The sequence below is a fragment of the Pezoporus flaviventris genome, unplaced genomic scaffold (genome assembly GCF_033815535.1).
Source record: "Pezoporus flaviventris isolate CSIRO_AGI_PZ_B2104156 unplaced genomic scaffold, CSIRO_AGI_Pfla_v1 ptg000253l, whole genome shotgun sequence".
Classification (NCBI taxonomy): Eukaryota; Metazoa; Chordata; class Aves; order Psittaciformes; family Psittacidae; genus Pezoporus; species Pezoporus flaviventris.
The window spans coordinates 946,005-964,305 of record NW_026892800.1 but is presented as its reverse complement, the minus strand read 5'-3'; the positions used below and the strand labels follow the sequence as shown (position 1 = coordinate 964,305).

General features: G+C 45.0%; 2 protein-coding genes across 4 annotated transcripts in view; one reads left to right on the top strand and one right to left on the bottom strand.

The window, feature by feature from the left end:
* Nucleotides 1–15,590, top strand: part of CEPT1 (choline/ethanolamine phosphotransferase 1) — a 31,118-nt gene extending 15,528 nt beyond the window's left edge. For 2 of the 3 annotated variants that reach the window (XM_061442827.1, XM_061442830.1), the window contains exons 5-9: nucleotides 6,416–6,500; nucleotides 11,419–11,550; nucleotides 12,354–12,512; nucleotides 13,839–13,964; nucleotides 14,675–15,590. In XM_061442827.1, the coding sequence (XP_061298811.1) occupies nucleotides 6,416–6,500; nucleotides 11,419–11,550; nucleotides 12,354–12,512; nucleotides 13,839–13,964; nucleotides 14,675–14,791 (619 nt within the window). In that variant the 3' untranslated portion in view covers nucleotides 14,792–15,590. The remainder of the gene's footprint in view (nucleotides 1–6,415; nucleotides 6,501–11,418; nucleotides 11,551–12,353; nucleotides 12,513–13,838; nucleotides 13,965–14,674) is intronic. The other variant, XM_061442828.1, reaches the window with a different exon arrangement.
* Nucleotides 1–18,301, bottom strand: part of TMEM167B (transmembrane protein 167B) — a 154,832-nt gene that overhangs the window by 122,365 nt on the left and 14,166 nt on the right. The window lies entirely within an intron of this gene.

The window sequence follows — 18,301 nt, the reverse complement described above, 5'->3', positions numbered from 1 at the left end:
GCCCAGGGCAGGGCTGCAGTCACCATCCCTGCAAGTGTTCACACACCGTGGAGACGAGGCTCTTGGTGCCATGGGTTAGGGGTGGCCTTGGCAGGGCTGGGGAATGGTTTGACTGGATGAATTTAAAGGTCTTTTCCAACCTGGCTGATTGTGATCTATGAAGCTGTTAAAAAGGATCCTTAACTGTGTGTGTGGTACCCACTGGCAGCCTCTGTGAGCCAGGTCCTGGTAGATGTGCTCTAAGGCAGGCAGATAACATCACTTCTAAATACTTTGTTGACAGTCTCTGAAAGGTTGGAGCTGTTGGTGTCAGGAAATGGTGATGGAGCACACAGTGATGGGAAGGAAGGAAGAGCTTCATCAAGATTTTAGCCTGTTGTGATAACAATGTGATGACTGTGCCCAAGTCACGGGGGGGGGGGGGGGGGGTACCAGAACATTGAGAGAATTCCAGAGTCTCACCCCTTGGAAGGATTGTGGTGTGAGAGGAACAACTCGAATTCTGTAATGAAAGTGGATTGTTTAAAATGGGTGAGGACAAATTGCCATGGAATGGAGGAGAGGGAGGGAGGAGGACAGATCTCTGCAGAGGTGACCTAGAGATGGTGGTGATGATGCTGGTCTGTAGACCCCACCTTGTAGCAGAATGCCAAGTGTTCACTTGTGACAAGTCCCTTCATGCACACTAATTTTACCCAGTTTTTAGGCATACTGAAGTACAGAATAGACTTAATCATCTTAAATTCTTGTAGTTTCAGATACCTCTGGGCATCTTTAAGTCTTAAGTGATAAATGAGGATGCTACTGCTTCGAAGTCACTCGGAACACACAAAGCATTGCGTTTGTCTCACGCAGTTTGAGGTCGGGTGGTAGTTTGATGTCAGCATTGCAGTCTGAGTTGAGTAAGCCACAGGATATGAATATTCATGCTGTTTTTCATCTGATAGTGTGACCCAGGTTTGTAATGAGAAGGTATAATGATATAGTCCCATCTTGAAAACACTACATGAGCGAACAAAAGAAGAGCTTAAAGTGAAGAGCTTAAAATCCAGTTACACATTGTGCTGGGCAGTTTGGCTTTTAGTCATCAAGAAGGGGGGGGGGGAAATGTTCATAAATTGTGAATGAAGTTTGCTTATGCCTTTAGCTTATGCAGGAATTATTTAAAAGAACCTGAAACTAAGATTATGGGAATCAAGTTAAAACAAGTTTACTCTAGAATTCCACACCCATTTCAGGTTAAAGAGCTTCAGCCCTGCCTCCCTCCTCCTGTAGCTCTGCAGTGTCACCCTTTAGTACTTGTATTGCTGGAATGTGACTTGTGTTCTACCTCACCTTTTGGTGTTCTTTCAAGGACCAGAATTAAGCAGTTTCAATAGAGCTGAGCACAGCCATATGGAGAAATTGCAAATAAAAGAGTTTATAATTGAATCCGGAGAACACTCGGGCTTTTCTGAGAAAGAAAAACAATGTGCCTGGTAATGTTACATCAGAAAACTACAGTAGTCTGAGAACCAGCAAGTAATCTCTGTTCAAGTTTGTTGTGACCAAGGGAAGGTAGGTTCAGAGAGCAGAATGTGTGCTCTGTGTGCAGTAAAACCTACAGCAGCCTTGCTGCAAGAGGAGGATGTCTCCTGGGCCTCCAGAGGCATTCTGCTGTCTGGTGAGTTCAGGCAGACAGGCAGCAAGGGATGAAATGTGTATTTTAAAGCTCCCAATTTTATGCTTCCCTGATTTTATCCGAATTAAGCCACTTGGAGATTCTTGTGTACACCCTCAGTTCCCAAAGGCAGCTGGCGCAGTGTCACCATTGCTTGACCTCATCCCTGCTTTGCTGTCTTCAGCTCTGCAGATTATTTCTTCCTAACATCAGTTTGCTGCAGAATCAGTGCTTTTCAGGGTCATTTTCAGTGTTTCTCCCAGCCTTGCCATTGGATGTTCTGTCTTGGCACTCTTAGTTTGTTAAAATATTGAGTCTGGGTTCTTTGTGCTTTGTCTTCAGTGTCTGAGCTTTGTTCTCTGATTCCTTGCCTGGATGTTCCTGGTGATCTTAGGGTCTTCTGTTTATTTCCCAGCAGATGAAAACGTCCCTGGTTTATTTGATCTTTGGAACTAGGCTGCTTTGTGTCTGAAGAGCTGGTACAATAACATCATGTCCATCTATTGGAGTGTGGGCATGTCTTGGGGGAAGTGGCTTCTTTCATTGTGTTTGTTTCATAGGTGTTAGGGATCTGCTGCATATCATGCACTGTGTCGCTGCATCAGCCAAGCAACAGAAGCTGTTTGGGTAATGCTGATGTGACTCAATTTGTCAGGAAATGTCAGGCAGAAAGCTGTCAGGTTGGGGAAGTATGGCTCAAGTGATGGCTGAGAATATCCCAGTTAAGTGGCTTTAAGACACCCCCCCCCCCTTACTGGAGCTGCAGAATTCACACTGCTGGCTCTTTGCATCCGTTTGCTCTTTAGGATGACCACTGTGGCATTTCTATAAGTAAATAAATACAAACACAAATAGAATCAGACTTTGATCAGGCTGATCCCTTCTTGCTCTGAAATGGGTTTGCTTTCCTAGAGGTCTGCTTATTGGTACCAGGCTACTGGTGGTGTATAGTCGTCTTAAAAGGGAAGGTCTGCAGCACCAAAGGCCTTTCCCCAGGGGTTTCCCAATGCTGTGAGGTTTTCTCCTCATGGCACCTGTCTTTTGCACTGAAGCTAAAAGATTTTCCTCCTCCTGGCTGATAAATCATCTCTCTTCCTTATTGTAGGAAGAGGCATTCCAGTGTGCAATGGAACTTGATGTGGAAAACCCCATAGCGCTATTTATGTATTATTTAAGCAGGACTGTTATCGCCCTGCTTTGCAAATAGCTTCCCTAGCCACTGGAGCAAGCTATGTATGTTATTCCTCAAAAGGTCAGCATAGGGAGCACAGAAAGACTTCAGTCAAGGCTTCTATGTCCAAGCTGAGCTAAGCCACTTTCTCTGTAGCACTGCTTTTGTCTTTCATTTTCTGAGGCACCTTCGCAGTGCTACCGGAGTTTAAAAGCAACACAGCGACTGAGGTGATTTATGGATCTTTTTACTAGCAGAACATTTTACCTTGAAGCAGTTAGAACTACAGGTTAATCATTGTACGAGTAACAAGGAATGTTCTCGAAACTGCAGGACATGTTGACACTTTCCAGGCAGTGCCCTTCATTACCTTTGCTCAGGATCTTTGTTGCGAAAACCACTGTTGCTTCTGTTGCCCTCGCCTTTGGGCTTACGTCGTTCATGAGCTCACACAAAAAGGATAAGGAAAGGCAATACGCCAGAAACTGGGACAGGAACCTTTCTCTTTATTTGGCTGGGTCAGTCTAGCTAAGGCAATATCCAGCTTGTGGCATGGGCTTGTGGTGCTGGCGCAAGGGGAAGTGGGACTGAGCAGTCAGTTTTGGGGCAGGAGGTGGTGACTTCTCCAGTGGTGATGACTGCCCCTTTTAGCAGCAGCATGGATTTGGTCCAGTTTATGCTGTAGTTGCTCAGTCATTTTAAACTCCACTCAAACAAATAGAGGAACAGCATGCCTCTTCTCCCTTTCACCCAACTTCTGTTTCCAAATGTTGTTCCCTTTTGTGGTCTCCTTTAAAAAGCTGCATTTTGGGTTTCCTGGATTCTTAGATTTCAAAGTAGTGGCTGTTTGACTTCTGCAAAGAAACTTCACTGGGTCATTCCAGCATCAGGCATGAGCTCTACTGGTGTCGAGCACAGCTTTTCAAGTCGTCTAACGGTGGTTTTAATGAGTATAGGATGTTCCCAGCCCTTTTTCATCCTTGGTTTTAAGAGCATATGTTTTATTTAGCTCATAGTTTAGGTGTTAGTTTCTCTTCAGTTGATCTTGCTTTTGTCTTCTGTCTTAAGGAGCCCTTTGGTGTTGAATCTTCTCTTTATGTAGAATTGAAGTTAAGCCTTGTTATAGAAATCTCATGTTGGAGAACAAATATAAGTCAGGGAGGAGTTTTTTAACCAAGCACACTTTCACTCCATTGCTGAACCCTTCCCAGCTGCCTGATGCCATTTTATTGGAGCTGGGGAGGACGGAGCTGTGGGCAGTGGAGCACAGGGGGTACCAAGGCTGTGTAAAGAAGCTAATGCTCTCTTCCTAACCTGAATCCAGGCACTGCTTCCATGCATTTGCTTGGGCTCTCTTTGGTGTAAGAACAGAACACCTTGTCTTCCATTATCTGAAAGGGTTTTTTTTTTGCAGTAGATGACTTTTTTTGCTTTAAGATTACTGCTGCCAAAAGAAACCTGTTTTGCTGTCCAAGGACAGCTATAAATGAGTTCCCCCTGTTAGCCATTAGTCACTGTTTCTGTGAACTTTCTCAGCTGTTTTATATGCTTTTAGGTCATTGACAGAAGTAGTGGAACAGGCTAAAACACATTCCTCTTTAGCCTGCGTGGGTTCTTCAGCCCTTCCTCGCTTGGACACACTGAAAACACATTTCCATGCGGACTCCAAAAGCTGGGAGGAAGCAATTTGCATTTAATCAGATGGTTTGTGTGTGTCTCTCCTTGCATGGCTGAGCAGTTTTATTTTGCCTTTCAAGGTGGCTCAATGGCTTCATTTATTTGGATGAGGATTGAGAAGATGAATTTTTTAGGACTTTCTTTCCTCTTTGTGGCAGTGAATTTTGTCCTTCTGATTGCCACAAGGTCCTTATTGAACAGCTCAGAATAGAGGAAGACCCTCAAGGTTTTCCTGTGCATCTCCTATCTTGAGGTTTGGTGTAGTGGAAAGAAAAGCTATCTAAAGGAAATAGTTGTACTGGAATCTTCTCTAGATCTCCTCTGACAACTTTGGCTAAACATTCCTGTTACACACTAAGAGTCTGGGTGGTGACTGTTGCTTCTCTCCCACCTTCGTTATCCTTTATGCTCCCCTTTGCTGCTTCACTGCTTATGTACTTCACAAGGGAGGGAGCCAGTGGTAGGTCACAGTGGTGATACTCGGGGTTGGGTGCCCCATCTCCAGTTTGCCTGCTGTCAGCAATGCCACCATGTGCACATCTGCTGTTTGTTCCATAGGTATGTGTCCTGCTCCTGGGGAGCTGTTCAGGAAGCCTCTTGGCTGGTGGAAAGGTAAAGTTGCCCAGTGGAGGTGGGTGCTGGGTTTTCACAGCCTCCTGAAAGCACCAGCCAATGTTTAGAGCATCCATAGCAAGATAGGAGATTGCATTGAACACCACGTGCTGTTGTCCTTCTGCTCTCCTATGCTCTGGGGCATGTTCTACGTGGGAATTAGCTGCAGCCTCATAATTATCCCTTGTGCATATTGATCTGCTGAAATGGAATTATAGTTTGGCCAGATGAGATTCCCTGATGAGAGGATCCACTGCAAACCTGGAGCAAAGGCTCTGGAGAGAGCTTGAGGTAGCCCATTGATCTGATCTTAACCTTAATTATATAGCCTTGTAGTTCATACAAGGCAGACAAAAAGCTACCCTGGACTATTACTCCCTGATGCTTGTGCAGTGGATAACATGAGCAGTGGTTTTATATGAGCCAAGTGTGTATTTACAAGATGCTGTAGAGCTGTATCACTAGAGATGGGAGCTAGGCTGTAAGTATTTCAAACTGATTGAAGGATTAATTTTGACCCAGTACTCCAGTATGGAATAGTATTCTATAGGCTCATATAGACCACCAGCAAGTCCATCCTCTCTGTTTTGCTTGTGTTTTTCTTTACTTCTATCCCTGGGTTGGATTTTTGCTTTTCCCTCTTGCTGACTCCAAGTCTTTTGCATGCCCTTTAAAACAAAGTCTTAGTTTCTGTCTTTCCTTCTTGCTCTTCTACAAACCACACTGGCTGTGCCAGCACCAGAGCTGGTTTTCCTTCTTGCTGCATGCTGGAGACTGAACTGTGTCATCTTTAGCAGTGCAGCTCAATGTACCTTTTATATTTGCATAAACTCTTTGGGGATTTGTGCTTTTTTGTAAAGTTTGATGCTATTCAGAGGGAATATTTATGTTAAAAAGTAGGGAAAGGGCTATAATGGAGGTTAAAAATATCTGTCTTGAGTTTTAGCATCTGAAATAAGTTCTCTTTTTTGGTGGGTAAGGTTTAAAACTGAATATTGATTTCCGCACCCAGCAGTGGTCACTTCCAAGTTCCAGTTATTCCTTTGGACAAAATGGGGTTTTGATTGCACTGTGAAACCAAACAACAAATGCGGCTCTTGAGTCGAGCAATAAAACTGAAATGGATTTTTACATTTGAAAGTACCTCTAAATGTTGTCTCTTTATTTCCTCCCCATTTTGGAGGCTTTCTACCATGCATGACAGAGCAGAGCTGCTGAGCTTGCAAATAACTGCCTTGAAATGGCTTTGAATAATTTTGCTTTTTTTTTTCTTTGGCTTTTTTGTACCTAATCAGAATTGATGTGACTGAAGTACAAATCTTCATAATAATCATGCATTTACTGGCAGTGATTGGAGGACCACCTTTTTGGCAATCTCTGGTAATTTTGTTCATGTTCTTGTTTTATCCTCTTCAATAATCTCTTGGCATCTGGAAGAGCTACCTGCGGGTAGCTGAAGTGAGGGGACTATGGCAATATATATCCTTGAGTATAGGTCACACAGCAGTAACTGCTTTCTGGTTTTACCAGAGTTATTAAACCAAGTTATTATTCTGTAGCTTGTGTTTGCAGATAGAAAACTATCAGATGTTGCACAAACTTTAATGTACCTTCGGTGATGTCCCGCTTCCCTTGACAGAGCTGGCCAGAACTGGAGTGAATATCAAAGTACTGGTACTCAGGAAGAGCACTAAATTGGTTTGAGGATATGGGGAAAGCTTTTGGAGAGCAGCTGATAACCATCAGTAGAGAATTTGGCTTGAATGTGGCTGGTAACTTGTATCTGTATGGAGAAGAAAAGAGGGTGCTGAGGCGCTGGCACAGAGAAGCTGTGGCTGCCCCATCCCTGGCAGTGTTCAAGGCCAGGTTGGACGCAGGGACTTGGAGCAAGCTGCTCTAGTGGAAGGGGTCCCTGTCATGGCAAGAGGTTGGAACTGGGTAAGCCCTAAGGTCCCTTCCAACCCAACCCACTCCATCACTCCAGTTAAGTAAGCTGATCCTGGGCTGGCTGCATATAGATCCTGTAGGTGTTATATAGGCTCACCAGCCCAGGTTAGTAGGCAGCGTCTGGGCTCTCTAAATTGACTTTGCATTACAGAAGCCACATTGAGCTATCAAAATTGTCCAGAGAAAAATACATATGTACAGAAATAGGAAAAAAATTATAATTCTGGAAGTAACACCTAAAGCACTGATTTCCTGGAAGGTTTTTCTTCCTCTGTATTGATTCTTTTTGTGTGCTTGAAACACAGTTCTTAAGGTGGATAAAGAAATCTTGATTTGCAGTAAAGCCAGGAGATGGTCCAAAATTACTGAAACGTGTTGCCCCAAATGGATGAATTTCTAATCTGCTTCATATAACTGGAGAAATGAACTCTCTAACATTGGGAATATCTGGGAAAAGGAGCTAACTTTGGCTACCCTGATTTTGCTACGTGTGCTTCAGGCTTAAAAAATACACCCCCCAATTAATTGTGTGAACTGCAGAGTAAATACCATCTGAAGAGAATGAGGATAGAAGTAATGCTAAGCTCTATAATAAATGAGGCTAGAAATCAGTTTATTGGTGCCAAATGTTTCTTATTCTGCATTACAAATAGGGATTTCCCAATCCATGTGCTCAGTTTCCTTTTTCCCTTTTTAATAAAAGGGGGGGGAAATGGTGCCACAGCAACCTCTGGCATAATTCAGTGTTGATGTGAGCTTAGAAATTGTTCCCTTGTGGTATCTAACAACCTAAATCACCCTTTGAAATAGCCTATTGCACAGCCCACAACAGCAAGATCTTGCCATCTAGTTGTGGGTTCTGGGTTGTGGCAGCACTTGGCTGTCAGCTCCCTAAAGATTAAAGTGGTCTGAAGTTGGTGCTGGTTCGTGGAGATATTTCCCATAATTGAGTATTTCCCTTTGTCATTCCACGTGGCAGATTTTGTGTTTATTTAGAGAGAAATGTTATTTACTACTTGCAGAGCAAAATGCATCCCCCAACCCCTCCTCACCCCACTCCCTCCTCAATCCTTTCGTATTTGATGTAAGAGCAAATTGGTGGTTTGATATATTTGATCTGGTTCTGTTGGGGGGGGGGGGAGTGTGTGGAAATAATGGGGTAAAATGGGGTTGCATACTCAAACATTCCACTTTCCTATGCTAACAGGCGAAAAGCAAAACAACCTGAACAGGCTGAAGGCAGAACTGGGTGTTTTGTCAGTTGTTTTCATCAGCTTTCCTTTTCCCTATGACCTGGTGTGTATGTGTTCTGGCTTCCTGCTTTTTTGCCAGTGTAGAGCCTCTTTAAAGGGTGTTAAAATGCTGTTTGCCCACCCCTGGAGCTGGGTGATGTTTCTGGATGGTGAGTATGGCTGCAGCTGAGATCCTCATTTGGAAACTGTGAGTAAAGCGAGCAAGTGTAGGTGCAGCTTGTTTGATGCATTGATTACACAGAGGGTTTTTTTCTGTTTGAAGTGAGAAAAGTGCTGCAATTACTCAAGCTTATTCCAGACCAGAAGCTTTAAAAGCATGAACACTTCATGAATATTAAGTGAGCTTGGGTTTGGCCCTGGTTTTGTTGTTCCTCTTGCAGATGTGACTGAAGCATGCATACATACTGCTCAAAACTGCAGCTGAGAGCAGCCTTGTCAGAAGGAACCCCAGAACACTCCAGCTGCTTGTGGTGTTTGGGACCCTGGGCAGTCCAAGAGGAGCTCCTGGAGGGAGGAATCTGCTGTGTCTCCTTATGGATGTGGAGTCTCTTACATGCTTTTGATTGTTGCTTTCATGAGCACTTATCTGTGTTGTTTTCCTCACTGCTTCCTAATGATATGTATACCATTTTGGGCTGCGCAAAACTGATGGCATCTGGCCTGGAGGCCTGGCATGAGTTTTCTGGCAAATGATTCTGAACTTGCTTTAATCCAGGCTCTGGCAAGCTCTTGTTAGTCCATTCTTTGCCTGCTGCCACTTGCTTTTAATAACATGCATGCCTTGTTCCCAGACAGAATTCGGGATGCTCCCTTTACCAGGCTGTACCTGTGCTCAGAAGCTTTCTGTGCAGTGTGGCTTTTCCCTTGTAATCAACTTCAAAGGGTTTAACAGGGTACATAATCTGCCTGCTGAAGACTTGGTTTATGATACTCTTCTGCATTACTGACGTGGCCTTGTGAAGTTCTGCAGGCATCTGGCTGCTGGTGCAGCCAGACCCCTGCAGTCACCAGGAAGGGTGGAATAATTGTATGGACTGTAGTGACATATGGAACACCAGCCAAGGAAGTCTTGTGGTTTGCCCTGTAGTGTCCTCTTAAGGCAGGGGCTGCAGTGCCATTTTGTAGGTGGATTTCCCTCTCTGTCTACTCAGATTATGGTTATTTTTCCCTCAATGATACTTTCTTGCCTTTGCTGCTTCCATCTTGTGTGCAAAGCAGTTTAGCAGATGCTGGACTTGTTAATGCCTCTCCTTCGACTTTCCTCTGCCACATTTCTGCGTGGAGCTTTGTTTCCCATTAATTATTTCTGCTGGGTAAGTGCAGTCTAAACCCCATTGCTGATGGAGCTCTCAGTGGAAACAAGGAGAGTGTTAATAAATCATAAGTTCGAGTGTTGGTCACCTCCTTCTGTGAGGAGGTGATAGGCCAAGGGGAATGGCTTTAACCTGCCAGAGGGGAGATTGAGATGAGCTCTGAGGCAGAAGCTCTTCCCTGTGAGGGTGCTGAGGCGCTGGCACAGGGTGCCCAGAGAAGCTGTGGCTGCCCCATCCCTGGCAGTGCTCAAGGCCAGGTTGGACACAGGGGCTTGGAGCAAGCTGCTCTATGGAAGGGGTCCCTGTCCATGGCAAGGGGTTGGAGCTGGAGGAGCTTTTAAGTTCCTTTCCAACCCAAACCAGGTTGGGATTCAGTGATGGTTCTGCCTTTGCTGACATCGTTCTCAGGTGTGTTAGTAGTATTTGGGAGTTCACAGGGTGCTTTTCCCAGCAAACTCCCCTTGTCTTTGGGAAATGTCAAGCTTAATGTCTCTTGACTCCTCTCTGAAGCTTGACATTGTGGTGTTCTTCCTGTAGAAGAGCAAAATCACCCTGTTCTTTAAAGAAATACCCAAGCACTGTTTGTGAAGCAGAGAGCAGCACAGGTACCTTCTTTTGTAACACTGAGAGACCTTGTTACAAGGCACAGGACTTCTCATCAGTGAATGATTACACTGTGGCAGTGTGGCCTCTTGTTCACATCCTTTACTATCTTTCAGAAGAGGTTTTCTGATGCAACAGTGCAGCTTGAGCAAGGGAGAAATACGTCCAAGTGTCCCAGAGCTGCCAGGCAGAAGCCTGCAAGGGCAATGATTTGGGGAGGTGGTCTGTAGGCTGCCTAAGAGCAAGGTTAAAGCTGGCCCTGCCTCTTCTTTGTGCCCTGAAAAGAGGTTGTTGTTGAATGCAATAGAGAACTTGTGATCTTTACCTCCCAAAAGCTACACTGAGAGTGTATTTGAAGAGAAATAGAAACAACTTGTCCTCACTTGGGCTTCTGTATGTAGTTGCACCCCGTGCTGTTGGGGAGCAAAATGTATTTCTTCAGTTTGAGTTGCTGTGGCTCCAGTTCCTGAATTGAGTGCCCGATAAGACCTTTAGTAGTTGTATAGAGTCAGGAAGGTTTGGGTTGTTCTCCCTAAACAGGTGCTTCCATAATATATTTCCTGTGGTTTACTTTGAACTCTTCCTTCTTCACTTGTAGCTTCTCCTCTTCTTGAAACTCTGCTGTTAAGTAATGGAGAAAACTCCTGCCTGTGTTCATTTTCCAGGCCTCTAGCAACCTCACTGCTTGCTCTCCTGGCTTGCTGACTGAGATAACTTGTCTGATGTCTGTTTGCTTCCCTTGTCTTGCCTTTAAGATAGGATCCAGTTTAAGGGACTTTATTTCATCACCTCCAATAGCTCTTGCTTCGTTCAGTTTGATCTTGGGCTGCAGCTGTGAGGTTTTACAACCAGCTTCAGGAAACACAATTGCTGTATTTCTCTTCCATGGGCTGGCTGGGTGATTGAGCTAGCCAGTTCTTGCTGTCTGTCCACTTCTCTGCTTTTGATGGCTCTTTTCAGGTAACTGAAGAGAAGCCTGGCTTCATGGAAAGCTCGATGGAAGGATTATGAGGGGAAAACCCACATATTTCTCTGTCCCTTCTAGAAAGTTAAATCTCTGCATAGCAGAGAAAGAAAAGCAAACGTGGTGTTGGAAAGTGGAGTGTTTGAGTGCCCCAGAAGTATTAATCCCAGTTTGGCTTCCTTGTGCGTATCCTAACTTCTTGTCTCTCTTCCATTAAGATTCCAATACTGAATATCCAGATGAAAATATTCCCAGCTCTCTGTACTGTGGCAGGAACCATATTCTCCTGTACAAACTACTTTGGTGTGATCTTCACAGGTGGAGTTGGCAAAAACGGATCCACTATAGCAGTAAGTCCTTTGTCCTGCCTTAGTTACTCTGCAGCATGCTGAGGCTCTTCAGCCATGCTGTGAGTTGTTATTTGACATAATTCCTCCTACATATGAAATGTTTTACTTTCATTTCCTTGCTTGGCTTCGGAAAAACAAGTTAATATTGTCTGTGTAAGAATAGTAGCTTTAGGAGTCAAGAGTTTTAACATTTTGGAGTATTGAGAAGTGCTCATGGTACTTTGATATTTGCTTTTGAATTGATCATATGAAACAGGTTGTATAAATACACTTCCCCTCAGATTGTTCATAGAAAAGTCCGGTGTAAAAATCCATTCAGAAGGAAGTTTAAGAGGATTGGTTCGGGTTTTGTGCCTTGTAAAGGTCTGCATTGATCATATTGCCAGTGAAGGAGTGCAGGTGGAGGCATCTGCACAAGCACCTCCTTCTGTTTGTGAAGGTGATGGTTGATCCTGGGGCCCGGGAAGTTTCCAAAAAGGCAGTTCTCTAACAGCCTAATAATTATTTGCCACCAAACAGGCTGGTTTAGTTGCTTTCTAGCTGGCACAGAGAAAGCTGTGCAAGTCTGGTCTTCTGCTCTTTGCTAACAGTGTTAGCCAGGGCCTATGTGACGTGTCAGAACCACGTTCTCAGCTGACACTCGCTTGAGTTTCATCAGCCTTTGTTCCTGTTAGTGTTCAAAAATACATGTTTTAATGTGATTTTAATCAGACCCCACCCATTGCACACCATGTGTTTGGCTCGGAGGTTTCTCTGCAACATGTACATTTTATTAACCTAATGCTTTTAATCCCTCTCTCTAGGGAACGAGTGTCCTTTCCCCTTTTCTTCATATTGGGTCAGTGATTGCATTAGCTGCAATGATCTACAAGAAATCTGCAGTGCAGCTCTTTGAAAGGCATCCGTGCTTATATATACTCACTTTTGGTTTTGTATCTGCTAAGATAACAAACAAACTAGTGGTAAGTGCACCAGAACCCTTGAGTTTCTTGTTACTGCAGTAAAACCTTTTGTGGAGTTGAAAGTTCTCAGGTTATTCCAGTGAGAACTGACTTCTTGTGTACCGAAGCGATACTCATGCTTCACTTATTTTTAGTGGCTCGGAGGTGCAGCAGAGCCTTCCTTGTGTTTGAAAGGCAGTGGTAAACCTCAAGCTAATGCTATGGTTACACAGTCAGTGCAGCACAGCTTACAGTTGCCTGTGTTCTGTTTCTTCCCCTTTCCCAGCTGTTTATTCACCCTTTTGCAATGTATTTGCACACACGTGCGATGAGCTGGGCTGGAGCTGAAACCCCCCTCAGATGCAAGTGCCGAGGGGAGGAACGTTTGGGGGGAGACAAGGTGACAGAGCTGCTGAGGTTTGGAACAGTTGCTCAGGCTTTAACCTCCTTGGAGAGAAATAGTGGCTAAAATTAACAACAGGTTTGTACCAAGGGGCAGATGGATGAGAGGAGCCCCTGTTGAACAGAATGAATGAGGGATTAAACAACTGCTGCCCCACAGACTGAACCTGCATCCTGGTTCTGCAGGCCTGTGTTGCGTTGCCACGTGCACTGGATCAGTGTTGGATGTAATTCGTCATGGGAGAAAAGTTAATTTCTTACCACGATCCGTTTGCTACACAGTCCCATCAGCCGTTGGGCTGGTAGAAGTGAGGATGTGGTGTAGCACGTCTGTTGCACATGTGGGGGAGTGTGGGAAGGCCACACCAGGGAGAGGTGGTGTTCCTTCTGGGATGGGAACAGATAGCAGGAGGGAGAGGAACACCAAGTATCTGAGTTTTGAAGATCTAGCAGCAGGTTTTGTTTCCAGGCTCAGCTAAACCTTAAAACTTCCCAGTCTACTCCCATTTCAGTGCTTTGTTTCTGGCAGGAGGGAGAGTTTGTGGGCTGGAAAATGTCTTGGGTGTTTTTTCCTGTAGCTACATTCTTTCTTCTGAGAAGATGCTTCTCTGCAGACCATCCTGTATAGCTGGAGACTTTCATGATTAAAGCAGTATTGCTGCCACTACTGAAGTACTTGATGTGCCCCATCCCTGGCAGTGTTCAAGGCCAGGTTGGACACGGGGCTTGGAGCAAGCTGCTCTAGTGGAAGGTGTCCCTGCCCGTGGCAGGGGGCTGGAACTGCATGAGCTTTAAGGTCCCTTCCAACCCAAACCATTCTATGACTATATATCTTCTGGTAAGGCAGCTTGAACTTTGGGTGTTTTGGCTTTGTGTAGCCTGAAGTCATTCTACCTTATCTGGTGTACATTTATTTCTTACACTTCCTTTTTCTGTTTAATGTAGGTTGCCCACATGACCAAAAGTGAGATGCACCTCTACGACACAGCATTCATAGGCCCAGCACTGTTGTTTCTGGACCAGTATTTTAACAGCTTTATTGATGAGTACATTGTACTCTGGGTTGCTCTGGTAAGTACATGGTTGTCAGCAGTCACCCCAAGCACTTGGGTGCTCTTCCACAGACCCTGTTTGCACTGCTTGAGTCTGCCTGACTCTAGAGGGTGATGGAAACCTTCTTTACTGAGTTCATTTTAAATAGAACTGATGCTAAGAGGTAGACGTGGTTGGTTTGGTGTCTAATTCCAACAGTTTTAAAGCAATGTAGCAAATACTCAAGCTTTGGATAGGATGTTTTCAGAATTTGTGTTTGTGTCTGATCAGCAAGGGAATTTATTATGTGCAGGGAGTGTAGCTTGGCTGTGCCTTAAGCTCTTGAAGGCATGTCCATCTGTCATTACTAACAGCCCATTAGATAAAAATACCTGAAGTTAAGCTCATGTGTGCTTAGCAAGCATTCAAGTGTTATCTACCAAAAGGCAGTGTTAACCTTTTAATAAACCGGATATTTTCAGTATGGTTATCCCCATTCAGAGCTAATGGGGCACTTCACAGTATCTCTATAGCCACTATAACTGTTTTCCCCTCTCTGACTCCAGAATTAAGCTTGTGTTCTTATAAAGCTGGAAGCAAGCCCAGCATGCCTGGAAACTCTTTTCTTCCCGAGTGATTATTCCTATAGAGATGGAGATTCACGTTGTGAAAAGAAGACCCCAGTGCTTTTATTGTGAAGGTGCTATGAAAACACAGACTTCAATGTGTCATTCTTTTTCCCTTGGCAGATCTTTTCTCTCTTTGATTTGCTGCGATACTGTGTCAGTGTGTGCAATCAGATTGCTGCCCACCTGCACATCCACGTGTTCCGAATCAAGTCCTCCACACATTCTAACCACCATTAGGAAACGGGGAGTCACCAGAAGGAGAACTAAAGAAAGAGTTGGTTTTCTACATGAAAGGATGTGAAGATACATAGGAGACTAAGGCAAAAAAGCAGATAAGAACAAAGTAATTTATAATAATCAGTGTTGTATAACTTTTATTCTTCGTTATCAGTAACACTCCTTAACTAGTCTCCTGCCTGAGAGAGTGAATTCCAAGTACACCCTAGTCAACTCTACATGTAGTCAACTCTTGGTTCGAAGCCCAGGGAAGCATGCAGGAAGTAATGCTCTGTCTTTGTAATTACCTTGATTACAAACTAATCTATCTATGGTGAATGGATCCCCAACAACTGACGTTTCTAATGTAGTAGAATTACAGCTGCAATACAACTTGCTTTTAATTTTAATATTTCATCATCTCTTAGTGAAATACTTGTTTAGTGTCCACTTGAAATTTATTTACTAAAGACCTGAGCTGGTAAAACCAGAGATATCTCACTACTTGTGCAGCTGAAGCAGCTCTCAGGGCTTGAGTCCAGACTGAGGTGGTTCCTTTGCTTGTGCGTTGCTGGTTAAAGCGGTTTCTTGCTAAAGGCCGACGTGTTGAACAGGGTTCTGCAAGTCAAGGGATGAGGAGTGCAAAATAGTGTGGTATCTTTGTCAATTTTATTTTTTTAAATAAACAGTATCTAAAAAGCCCACTTCCTGCTCAGTTTTCTTCAGTGGAAAGACTCCAATTTTACGGTTTACTTTTTTATGTATGGAACTCCGGCAAAATTTCCTTTCTGCTCTTAATAAATAAGACTTCTGAGAGCAAGAGTTGTCTTCAGATGTGTGTGTTGCTCTGTCTTACTTGGAGTGATGAAGTGCTTGGCCACTTTCTAGTGCTTTTAGGTGTATTGTGTTGTCATTCCAGGATCTCCAAGATCTGCGATGTAGTGCAGTAAGTTTGGGGTGGGTTTTCTTGCTGCTCTTTTAATACCATTTTAAGTGGGGTGAACTGAGCTAAGCAGCTGATCCCCATGTTGGTGGGGTTGTTCCAGTACTTGCCATGTGTAGTGATGTGCCATGTGGGTTTGCCCATCCCTAGTAGTGTTCAAGGCCAAGTTGGATGGGGCTTGGAGCAACCTGCTCTAGTGGAGGGTGACCCTGCCCGTGGCAGGGGGTTTGAACTGGATGAGCTTTAAGGTCCCTTCCACTTCAAACCCTTCAGTGATTCTATGAACTGCATCGGGGGGCTAAGTTAGATTTCATGGCGGGTTTAAGTGCACAGTAGTGAAGTGCTGCAGTATGTGCCACAGGCCCTGGCATTGAAGGAAGCTTCAGCCCCTGAACAGAGTGCCTAGGCTCACTGTACAGGGCAAAGGGAATGTCTCCAGAGTAGGATCTGCCATGGCTGTTGTGGGGCTGCTTGGGAGATGGTGGGGAATGCTAGGAACCTGCTGGCTGAAATCCTAGCCCTCTGAGCATGAAACATCTCAAGATGGTAAGATAATGCCTGTGTCTACTGGGAACCTAGGGCCACAGCAGTACCTGAAGGCACCTGCATGTGTTTCTTCTTGGAGGGAATTAAGTGCAGCTTAATTAAAATAATAAACCCCTAGAGCAATAAATCAAAATCCCCCTTGGCCAGGAAGTGGTGATGTGTATTTCCTGTGATACACTAATGGTTAGAAAACGTGCTCAAGAAGTGGAAAGAAAAGTCCATTTCTTCAGTGACTGGAGAGCTTCTCCCACCTCCCTGGGCCAGTGCTCAGTGTCAGCCTGTCATTCCCGAGTTGTGTGCTTGCAGCTGTGTCCACAGGACTGCTTGTGCTAGAGAGCACAGCGTGGCTTTGGTTCAGTTGCTGAAGTGTGTGTCTCTGTGAGGAAAGACCTGGGGCCCCTGGTTGAGATGTTGCAGGAAGAGGAAGTGAAATGCTAACCTTGTCAGCTGAGCTGCAGCATGTGGATGGGCTCTGGTTTGGGTCTTCTTTGGTTGGAAGAGTCTTGGTTCCTTCTTAAGGGCTGATACCAGTTCACTGGGTGAGTTGGAGGTCATGTGTTGGGATTGAGGCACTGGAGAAAGGAGGAACATCCTCAGGATAAGGAGGAAACTAATGTATGTTTCCCTGCTTTCCCCTTAACTCCCAGGTTCTTGCATGCTTGTGAGCAGCTGTTTTATGGCCAGTGCAGCCAAGGACTCTTTGGGGGACCTGACCCTATGGGTTTGTATTGGGGGTCCCCAAGGGCTCCCTGCAAGAGTTTGGTTCCTGCATCCTCACCACATAGCTGGGGCGCAGCTCTGAAGTGTCCTGGAGCTCTGATGGTCCAAGTGCCGTGGTGCACAGTGGAGATGCTTTCCCTAAGGTGGCAGCTGCCTCTCCACTATCACAGCTTCAAATAGACCTGGCATTCAGATGAGTGCTTTATTTAGCTTGAACTGCATTCAGCTGGGTGAAGGCTTGATCTGGATACTCCAACCTCTGCTGCTGCCCTCCAAGCAGTGAGCAAGATGAATTCTACAAGGCAAAAAACCTGGCAGGATTTTAAGGTGCTGAGGGCCTGTCTCCCCTCCCACAAACCACTTGTGTCTCTTCATCAGCATGAAGTGGGTACAGAACTCCCTGGAGTGGGAGTGCTTTCTAGGGATGCAGACAAGGAGAGCCATACTCTTTGTCTCAAAGGTTTTAAGATGAAGCTGCTCCAAATGATGGCTCAGAAATACTTGGTGAAGAACTGAAGTCTTCATAGGGTTATCCAGAAGGAAACCTGTGTTCCCAAACGTGTCTAAGCCCAAGCCTGTTGATGTTAAGGCAATGCAATCGGGTACCTTTCCCTGAGCTTTTTGCTACCTGGATGTTTGAATGGCCTCTTGCGTTGGAGCCAGCCAGGAAAAACTCCCTGTTTCTATCCTCATGAAGTGTCAGTGCTATCAGGGAATAGTTACTGCTGTGGGTAGAGGCATTTATACAATACCTATAATAAATAATGGCAGAAATGAACTTTACCCCTGGTGCTTGAGCATTACCATGCTGTCTTGTTTGTGATCATAGGTTGTCTTCGATAGACTTGGAGAGCTGAGGTTGCCTGAGGTGTCGAGAAGGGGAACAGAGGTTTTGTGGGCTCAGCCTGACTTTTTGCCATGCTTTTTCACTTTCTGTTGCCTTCAGAAGACGCTTGGAAGGAGGAGCTTCTGCAAGAGCCTGTCGAGCTTCCCGGAAGCCCTGTGTCTGGGTGCCCTCCCTTCAGTGCAAACGCAACCTGTCTGCTGTGAAAGCAGGCTTCCCCCTGAAACTCTCTAAAGGCAAGCTGCAAATTGCTGCTTGGGGTTGGAGTGTTGCCTCTTGCAAGAACTTGGTAAAGGAAGCTCCTTGCTTTGGCAAGCAGTTTGATGCAGGAGAGAGGCAGCTCAAGACGCCTCAGGGCCTGTTTCTGTTTCATTTGAATGTCAGTCTTGTTTCCTACAAGTGTTTGTGGCTTCTTTCCTTCCTACCCTGCATGCACCAGGTACATCCAGTGCTGCTGTGCCCCCCTCTTTGTGTTTGG